A 10,553-nucleotide genomic window follows, 5' to 3' on the forward strand; every position below is an offset into this window, starting at 1 on the left:
TTAATCTGAGACATCTGAATGTGTCAGCTTCATGTCTGAATGGGCACCCTGGTAACCTTTTCATAAATGAAACAGCAGGCTCATTTATGTATCACTTTCAACACAACATAATTCTGAATGTATGCAATCACATTAAAAGCCTCTTAGCATATTAAAAGGTGTTATAAAAGGGCAAAATGTTTTCACAAATTACTGAAGCTACTGATGTCACCTGCGATCAGGTTGTGATTTGTGAAAACCAAATAAAAAAAACCCCTAAATAACAGTTTGACCAGGCTTGAAACTTAACCTAAATATTTATCACAACGGCTTTGGCTGCAAGGTGATTGATGCCTGTTGCAGTGGTAATTTCTGAACCAAATGGTAGACATCGGAGGTGAAGGGAGCCATCAAGCTGAAGGAGTCCTATCAGCTTGGTTATTTTGTGGGACTTACAGGTACTGACAGGTCAAGCAGAGTGTGGGTATGGCAGTGGATGAAGTAAAAACATGTGCGGGAGGGCACTGAGACCACAGAACAAGAGAATCTAGCAAACTGTCAGGTGACTCTGGTGGAAGGAGCAAGGATCTCCACAATCTCCACAAAATTCTGCTTTAGTAGAGGAAGCAGACTCTGGGGACGACTGACACGACCACGACCCATCCATCACTTGGGTTGAGGTCACTGAGGTATTTCAACAACCCTTTGGTGGTAGGGGTGGATGAGGTTTCCCCTGAATTCTTTAAAGTTATGGATGTTGTAGAGCTGTCTTGGTTGACACACCTCAGCAACATAACAATGACATGGTGCCTTTGGACTGGCAGACTGGGGTGGAGTTTCCGATCTATATTGCTGGCCATAGTATTGATATACCTTTGTTATTAGTCCCACAAGGGGAAATTTCATAAGGCTGCCGACCTATTGCAGTAAGACTCAGTTCTGGTGGGTGTTGGACTTTGCCAGGGCTGCCCAAAATTGTGTTCATTTCTAGGCGCAGCCAGGTGGCAGAAGGCTTCCACTTTAGATTTTGTCTCTGATTTTTGCAGATAACATAATTCTGTTGGCTTCATCAGATGGTGGCTTTCAGCTTACACTGGAATGCTTTGCAGCCAAGTGTGAAGCAGCAGGAACGAGAATCTGTCCGAGGCTATCATCCTCAGCTGGAAAATGTGGAGTCCCCCACTCCGGGTCAGGGATGAGTTGCTGTTGCTGACCAAAGTGGAGGACTCCATGTATCTCGGAGTCTTGTTCAAAAATGACGGGCAAGGGGATTGGGGGATTGACAGTTGGATTAGTGCAGCATCTGGAATGATGCTGACACTGTACCAGTCTGTCATGGTGAAGAGAGAGCTGATCGTATAAGGAAAGCTGGTGATTTACCTGTCGATCTGTCGATGTCCATTACCTATGGTCACATGGTTTGGGTAATGACCAAAAGAATAATATTGTGGATAAATCAAGAGAAATTTGTTTTCTCTGAAGGTTGGCTGGACTCAGCCTTAGCGATACGATGAGACGTTCAGTTATTAGGAAGGAACTCAGAGTAGAGCTGCTACTCCCTGCACATCAAAAGGAGACAGTTGAGGTGGTTCGAACATCTGATTAGGATGCCACCAAGGTGCCTCCTGGGTTAGGGGTTCTGGGTATGGCCTATTAGGAGGATACCCTGGGGCAGACTCCGGACATGCTGGAGAGAATCCCAGGTGGCTGGGGAGAGGGAGGTCTGTGCTTCTCTGCTTAGCCTGCTGCCTGGATAAGCAGTATCAAATGGATGGAAGGATAAATCCTTATCACACTAACAAAATTATCTAGTTAATTATTATCTAGTTAGCTATTTAGTGACAGACCTCTGTGAAGGGTTCATCTGTGCAAATCTTGCACGAAAGACTGAACAGGGAAGGAAGCAACCCCTAGTCCATATACTGAGACAAACAGAAAGCTTTTGGAATTTGAAAAAAAAAACAAAACAACTACACAAAGTAAATAATTAGACTGTATCGTAAAATGACTCCTGCCTTTTACTGTTTTTTGGATCATCCCAGACAAAAACTTCTAACTTGTGACTCATGCTTTAAATGAAAGTTACCAGGGTGGTTGCTCTTCTGTAAAGCTTCACCATCAGTGGCAAAGCCAATAAGCCATCAATACAGTACAGTACTACTGAAATGCTCTTCATATAAGGCTTAGCAGAAAGTAGCAGCCCTACATGATGTCCATCTTTTACGTATCACCTTCATGGGGAAATAACTGACTGATGATGACTATCAGGTATCTGGTTAAGACTAAGACTCAGTAATTATATTTCTAGAATGTTGCTGGTGCTGTAAAATATGAACATTTGTTGTTTTCTTTCAATCATCTAGCTGCAGTTTCCATGGTGGGACAATCTATTGTTGCTCAGTGGCATAATGAAAAGTTAGGTATGGCTCAAGGTAGCTCCCATTTGCCATTTGAGCTTAACTGTCAAAGGAAAGTCAGTGAAAGTCCATTTGTGATGTTATTGTTGTTCACACTCTAGAAAAAATCACTTGGGGAGAAATTTATCTCCACCAGGGGTAAAAATAATTCAGCAGAGGCAAGAACATGTAGACTGCCCCCCAGCAAATCACACTGAGTGTATTCCCAGTCCAAAACCATTTAATTTTTTTTTCAGGGAATACAGTTGAAGAACAACCTGTTGTGCTGCTCATCAGTAGGTGAATCCACTACGCTGTAAATCCCCTGTGTTAATCCAGCATATCTATAATACCCCTTAAAGCCAATAAATGTTATAATTTTCCTTACTGCTCTTTTGGAATTCTCTTTTTTTTCCTCTAAGAAAAGAAAATTTTAGGGAACCCATTAGATGGGACCTGTATTTCCATTCCCTTACAAACCCAGGGACCTCTAATACGGTGCTCTACAGCAGGACAGTTTGGTTGTGATCTGCCAAAGATAAACAAAAGAAACTACAGTATGCTACTTTCTGAAAAAGTGTTGCATTGTGCGTGGCTTGTCATCAGTCCTCTGGAGACACTATGTGGTAGCAGAGGTGATAAAAACATCACTACATGTGAACACACCTTACTTGAGGACCGGCTGTGATTTATGCTTGCCTGTTTAGCTCCCATGGCATCAGTTAACATCTTGTAAAGCTGAGTGACATGATGATGGGGGTAAAGCGGAAGGGCTAACAACACTACCTCAAGCAGTAAAAGGCCACCAGTTTAAAGCTCTAGTTAAATCCAGCTGGGATTTTCTCTACTTCTTGTTTTAGCTTCAGCGGCTAGCGCTTTCAGCTAACTAAATAGAGATGGAATAGTAGAAGAAAAGAGAAAGAAGGATGCAGAAAACTATGCTACCACTCTGTTGGCTATTGCCATAACAACAAACCAGCTCCCCCATCTCTTGCAGAAGTGACATTTCACTTTGCCCTGGTTGCTGCTCCCTGCAGGGACACTCTGATCCAGCCTGTGTACGTGTATGTGTGTATGTGTCCTCATTAAAGGAAGAGTGACTGAGGAGGAGTGGCCCTGATCACAAACACACACACACACACACCTTGTCAAACCAGACCTCTGCTGAGTCTGTGTGAGTGTGTTTGAGATTAGAAAAGACACAAAGTCAAGCTACTTGATGCAAACACACAAACAGACTGAGTAAGGATTCATCTAAAAATTATTGATGATGTGTTGTCTGTAATATTGTTACACTATCACTGAAATAAGTGTGTGTGTGTGTATATGCGTATCTGTTATTTGCCTATTTCTCCTCTCTACATCTTGTTATCATCTGTAACCCCCACCCACCCGCTATGGTTTAGGCAGCCATATTTAGATCACACAGCAACCACATGACTACTCATGCCACCTGCTGGCATATATGTAAAGACAATGCAGCGTTGGAGACATGACAATATGAGCAGGGCTATGTTCACTGGCATTTCAATGATATACTGCTGCAGGAGCAGAGATTCTCACATGTTACAGTCAGTAAAGATGAGATGTTACGTAAGAAACTACTGTGATTGGTGTTTCCTGTTTGAACATCTATTCCCATACCAGCACCGATACAGTGGTTTTTGTTTTGACTGCAGTGAGTCCAGCACACCTCAAGTGCCAGTATAAATGGTTAATGGGAGTGTGTTATGTCACAGATTGAGGGAGTACTAACCACCACATTAGATGTAACTGTGGCTTTAGACACATCCTGTTTCATTGTGGTAAACTTCTGTTGATTAATTTCCCACCTTTGTCTGCTCAACAATCTATGATTTCACTTTGTTAACTCCTTCTGTACTTATACCCCTCATTACTTAGTCTGATAGTCTCTTTACCAGCTCCTCCTCTACCTTGTTCAAAGTTTGTCTCCTTGTGCCTCGCCTTGTGTTTTTGTCATCCGTGGTTAAAAGCCAGTATTCAGGCTTCTTTACTCTTAGATATTTATGATGTCACAGAATATCACAAATATGGTCATCTCAGGCACTGAGCTCTGGCTAACAAGGTCCACCCACTCACATGTCTGAATCTTTTTTTGGGGCATCAAATCAGAAGAAAGTTTATTCAAGGGAATTGGGAAAAAAGCTAAAACATCTTGTTGTGGGGAGAAGGTGAACTGAAGGGCTGCTCGAAGACCCATTATAAAATCAAATAGTATTCTTTTGAACCATAAACTATAAACCATACAGAATGACTCCATTCATAGAGTCCAAGAATAACAATATGGAGCTAGAGGTAAGTGTGACGGACCCTCTTTGATATATTTTGTTTGCCTCCATTTGTGTCCCCTATTAAACATGCATACCATTGCAGGACACTAAAATACGCAGTCATATGAACAGCTTACAATTACGTCCAAGTCAGGTAGTAAGCTGGCATGTCATTGGTTCTAGTTCTCCTTGAGTTTGACTATCCATAAAAAACAATGCATTTTCTATGTGAACTTCAATGGAGTTAAATGAGCTGCTCACAGCTTCCTTTTGCAGAAACCTGTCTAGGTCCAGACCTTTGACATATTCTATCTGACTGGGCGGACTGATTCATCTCGCACTGTGACATGAAACTCCAGTTTCTCAGCTGAGGAACAACCTGTCCATTGACCGCTGCAGAAGGATCAATGACTAGTCAGTCAGCGCCATGGGTATGACTAAAGCAATTATCTAATGATGCACGACTGTTTATTCTGGCACTCCTGAGGAATGGCTACAATACATAAATGGAAAAACGTGGTGAACCTTAAGAGATTTAAGAGCATATATTGGTCTCTAGTGATTGATTTGGGAAAATCGAATTCCTGCCCGAATGAAATCAGTTAGAGCAGAGGAGTGTCAGACTCAAGATGGAAGCTGAATGGAACAACCTGGAAATTCAGTTATAACGCTTGGCAGAGACAATATTTCAACATTTTCTGTCCTAACTGTAAATCTAGCCTCGGCCATCAGGTTAGAAAATGAAGAGAAATTGGCTGACACTAGTGTCGTTATGTGGACCCACTTTTTTAAAGCTGAAATGTTTATGTTTGTGATAAATGCCCAAGCAGAAATTAAACTGAAAGGAAAATTACAGCAGGACAAATGTCCACTTTAGGCTAATTACAGATGTATGAATCCCCACACAAATATCCCAAATTATTCACTCCAGAGGAACAAATTTTAACAAAGCCTCACCATGCGATTACCCCACCAAACTTGGAACTCGAGTGAAATGGGTAGCCATGGAAACACAGCCTACACATTTCAGTGTCCAAAAGCATGTACACATTAGGAACCATTTATACAAACACAAACAGGCACAAACACAGACAAGAAAATAAAACCTAATCTTAACCCCACTTAGAAGAACATCGCTAAAATAAACTAAAACGAGAGCTGTGGACTCACCCGGTGAGGACAACTACAAAGTCCATGACGTTCCAGCCGTTCCTCAGGTAGGAGCCCTTATGTAACGCAAAACCGAGAGCCAGGATCTTTATTCCAGACTCGAAACAGAAGATGGCTATGAAGTAGGGCTCTGTCTCCTCCTGCAGGGGAGAGGAAAAGGATGGAAAGGGAAAAAATGGGAGAAGGAATATAAAAAGTGAAGTTATGGGTAGTTATGTGAGTAGAGACACAAAGAGAAGGGAAGAGCAGATAGAAAAGTGAAATGTAAGAGAGAAAAAGAAAAAGGGTCAAGGAGATTTTTTTCTGTAGGGTTTTTGTTTTTAATGGCAGCCTAAAAATTCTTTACACAAATCAGGCATAACTTTATCCCTACTGTTAGGTAAAGTGAATAACAGAGATTATCTCTTCATCATGCCATATGTTAGTGGTCGGATATATCAGGGAGTAAGTGAACACGTGGTCCTCAAAACTGAGGAGAGCTTAGAAACAGGAAAATGGGCAAGCATAAGGATTTGAGCCAGTTTGAAAAGGGCCAAACTGTGATGGCTAGACTGGGTTAGAGCGTCTCCAAAACTGTAGCTCTTGCGGAGTGCTCCTGGTCTGCAGTGGTCAGTAAGTCCAAGGAAGGAACAGTGGTGAACCAGCAACAGGCTCATGGGTGGCCAAGACTCATTGATGCATGTGGGAAGTGAAGGCCAGTGTTGTCAGATACAACAGATTAGCTACTGTAGCTCAAATTGCCCCAAAAAGTGAATGCCGGTCCTGACAGAACGGTGTCAGAATACACAGAGCATCACAGTTTGTTGTGTAAGGGGCTGCATATGCAGACACCTATCCACTGATGAAAGCACCACCAAAGATTAGAACTGGGCCACAGAGCAATGGAAGAAGGTGGCCTGGTCTGATTAATCATTTTGTCTTTCAAATCACATGGATGGCCGGGTGTGTGTTGCTTACCTGGTAAGATGTCAAGCCAGCAGAGGCTGCTGTGCATGCTGGGCCCTGTCATCCATATGGACGTTACTTTGACACATACCACCTACCTAAGCATTGTTGCAAACCATGTACACCTTTTCATGGAAAAGATATTCCCTGATAGCTGTGGCCTCGTTCAATAGGACAATGCACCAAAAATGCTTCAGGAATGGTTTGAGGAGCGTAACAACGAGTTTGAGGTATTGACTTGGCCTCCAAATTCGCTAGATCTAAATTCGTGGGATGTGCTGGACAAAGATGTCTGATCCATGGAGGCCCCTTCTCGCATCTTAAAGGACTTAAAATATCTGTTGCTAAGATCTTGGTGCAGATACCACAGCACAGCTTCAAGGGTCATGTGGAGTCCATGCCTTGACGGGTCAGGGCTGCTTTGACAGCAAAAGGGACCAAAACAATATTAGGCAGGAAGTCATAATGTTATACTTAATCGGTGTAAACCTATGAAGTGCTGAGAACAATATCAGTCAACATGGTTAGAAATTGCTCCAAAGTTCAATTCACAGGCCTGATCACATCAGAAATAATGATGTGATAAAAATGATGAGAATGTACTGTTTTTCTTTTCTTTTTTTAGCCTGTGTGAGAGAGCTCTGCATATTTGGTATCAGTGTGTCCAGTGTACCTCAACGGTCTCCATGTGTATGTACTTCCATCTGTGCGCACACTGAATATGTATGCATATGTTGCACATGTACATGAACCACATTTAAATGTCTGTGTATGTGTGTGTGTGTGTGTAAAATGTGTGTTACCAGTCGTTCGGACAGAGGCGTCTTGTCTCCATCGGGAAGATGCTGTTCCAGAGCCAGGACGATGCAGTTTGCAATGATGGTGGTGAGAATCATCCATTCAAATGGAGTACAGCTGGAGTTAAAGCCAATAGCACCAGGAAGAAGCATGCACCTCATATACAGTACACAACACTGCAACCATTCACACCACAAAGATCCAGCCACCGACACTTGCAAACATTTTTACAATGGATTTGAAAAGAAGTCCAGCCTGACAGGTGACATTTTTCTTTCTGTTGCTCTGAATGTCTGTTTACATATTCACTATTCTTTGTAATGTCACACAGCCAAGGAAATGTAAATCTGCATATCTCATTGCTTTATTGGAACAAGTAAAACAAGTAGAATTCTTTGGTCCTGCAATGTTCTTAAATACTACAACAGAAGATGTAGTATTTAAGAACATTTAGAAATAAATATAAAGATGGGAGCAATAATTCAAATGAATAAAGACTAATAACAAGAACAGCAATGACAATAAAAGGGGAGATGGCGCTCAAGACAGTTTAAAACATTATGATAAATAAAGAACAAATACAAATAAATAGGAATTTTGCTACATATCGTATAGAAGGCAGGGTTTCTCTTCAGTGTAGCTTTTTTCCCTTTGTTTGTGTCCATTTGTATGTCTGTTACCATTTCTGTAAGGCACCGTGTGACTCATCTGCTTGTTTACCGTCTTTGTAAATACACTTAACTGGACATGAACTTCAGTTAATGTTGATTTTACCATGCCTTTATAGGTGCCACTGCAGCGCATTACGCTGTTATTATAGTATTTATTGTACTTAAACTTTATTTAAACAAGACAACTGTAGTGCGACCACCATGAACTTTACCTTCAACAACCTTTAATTTTACCAAACACCAATGAACGCGAGACAACAACAAAAAAAAGCCAAATAATATTGCGTATGCCTCGAGAATACTGCAGTACTTCCGTGTACGATTCTCGATAGCCCATTTTCAAACTCAGACCCATCAGTTTGCCGAAAGAGAAAACCAATAAAGCCCGGGGGGAGATTGATTTGCTTTGTCAGCACACCACGTTGCACAGTTTTGTTTCTGCAGAAGAAAACGCCAGAGAAACAGTGACTGACATTATGAAATTCAAACCGAAAATGGTCACTTTATTACAGCAGTACATGAGAGTTAAATTCCAACTCCCACCACAACACACACACACACACACACACACACACATACACACACAGCCTGACTCACAAAGGTTGCCTGGTGGGGCAGCCAGCTTTTCACAGTGCTCCATCCAGTCAAGTGTGTTTGAATGGGTTGCGCTTTGTGTGTGTGTGTGTGTGTGTCCATGCCTGAGTAATGGCTGCTGGAGGGGCTAAGATGACTGGATACATCTAGACAGATCAAGCCTGTGCCTAATTGTCCAGTCATTATCCTGTTAGCTTGCATGTGTGTGTCTGTCTCTCTGTGCGCGCGCTAGTATGCGCCCATTGTCGTGTTTACCAGATGCAACATTGACACTGACACTATGGCCTGCAGGACAGCCTCTGTGCATCAGTGTGTGAGTGTGTGTGTGTGTGTGAAGGATAAGAGGCGAACGGCTGACGTGAGAGGATGAGACAGGTCGGTCTACGGAGTACACACTAACAAGACGGCACTGAACTCCATGGCACATGCTGGCTGGCTGACACAACACACACACCTATACTTGTGAAAGGTGCAGCGGTAAGAGGCAGACTACAATTTCCAAAGTTGAATCTTATTACTGGTGAAAAAGTGCTTTAGCCAGATGTTCAGTTATTTAGCCACTGGTTAGCTGTGGTAGTAGTGGTAGGTAGTACAGCTGATGAACTGGTATGCTGGCTGTAATTTAAATAAAGCTATATTGGCCAAAGACAAAACACCCACTATGGCTCTTTAAGGGGTTCACACCTATTATATTATTAGCCTCCGGGAGCGCTATTGAGCAGTAGAGGAACTGCATTCTTCTTGGTCATAGTTCTAATTATATGATGCAAAAATGAAAATAATATCACCAGCAATAGTCCACAAATCTCTCTCTTCTACATGGAAAACATCATGTGAGTAGTCAATTTAATAATAGTCCACTGGCCAAATTACAGCGGAGAATGGCAGCGCTACTGGAAAGACAGATGGAGAATGTAGAGACGAATTCAAATTCTTCCACCAAAGTTTTTTTTTTTGTGTGTGGCAGTATAAACCATCTCAGTACAGATCATCCTTTCAACTGTCACAGACCTAGACACTTGTTAAATAGGTTTAGCCACTTTTCATTTAACTTTACCTGATCTTAGGCCTAGAAAACCAAAACGTATGGATGGTATCCTACTGCTTTGCAACATTTCGCTCCCCTGTCACAGGAACACTGCGCTTACACTCTGTGTTTCTTTGCTGTGCTTGGTGCGCCATGTGAGAGACCACTTTTGCCACTATATCACAAAGGAGAGGCCAGTATCTAATGCAGAAACAGTTCTGCTCACAGGTGTTGAAGCAAAAAAGAGGCGCAGAGCTGGAGCGTGATGTTAAAACCAGACGATGTCCAGATGTACCCACAGATTCTGTCTGCCATGATGTCCTAACCACTCGAATGACTACTCTGGTTATTAAAGGTGCTGAAGGCAGAACTGTTTCCATATCTGTAGAAAAGAGCTTTTTGTTGATCTAAGTGCAGGATTTACAGCACTTCACAGTGTGTAAGTGTTTTTACATGGTTACTTCATATTTAAGTTATTCCTTCACTTTTAGGATAACCTTAAAATGTATTTCATTTGAATAATCTAATTCAGGCCGCAGTGCAGAGAGTGCATGTGTATGTGCTTGACGACTACATGCTAGCCTGCCACACCATCTATTATTCAGCAGACACACACTCTGCTGGCCTAACAACCTGCTGAAAGCAGGAGGTAACACTCTGCCTGTGTGTGTGTGTCTTTCTC

The 10,553-nt window shown here is 42.1% G+C and overlaps 1 protein-coding gene across 12 annotated transcripts in view; it reads right to left on the reverse strand.

The window, feature by feature from the left end:
- Positions 1-10,553, reverse strand: part of cacna1ab (calcium channel, voltage-dependent, P/Q type, alpha 1A subunit, b) — a 159,281-nt gene that overhangs the window by 108,166 nt on the left and 40,562 nt on the right. For all 12 annotated transcript variants that reach the window (XR_014874764.1, XM_085164310.1, XM_085164308.1 and 9 more), the window contains exons 2-3: positions 7,585-7,690; positions 5,837-5,976 (exon numbers count right to left, since the gene is read on the reverse strand). Coding sequence is in view for 11 of the 12 variants with exons in the window: in XM_085164310.1 (XP_085020436.1) it covers positions 5,837-5,976; positions 7,585-7,690 (246 nt within the window). In the remaining variant the exon portion in view is untranslated. The remainder of the gene's footprint in view (positions 1-5,836; positions 5,977-7,584; positions 7,691-10,553) is intronic.

The sequence above is a fragment of the Neolamprologus multifasciatus genome, chromosome 6, assembly GCF_963576455.1.
Source record: "Neolamprologus multifasciatus chromosome 6, fNeoMul1.2, whole genome shotgun sequence".
In the NCBI taxonomy this organism is placed as follows: domain Eukaryota; kingdom Metazoa; phylum Chordata; class Actinopteri; order Cichliformes; family Cichlidae; genus Neolamprologus; species Neolamprologus multifasciatus.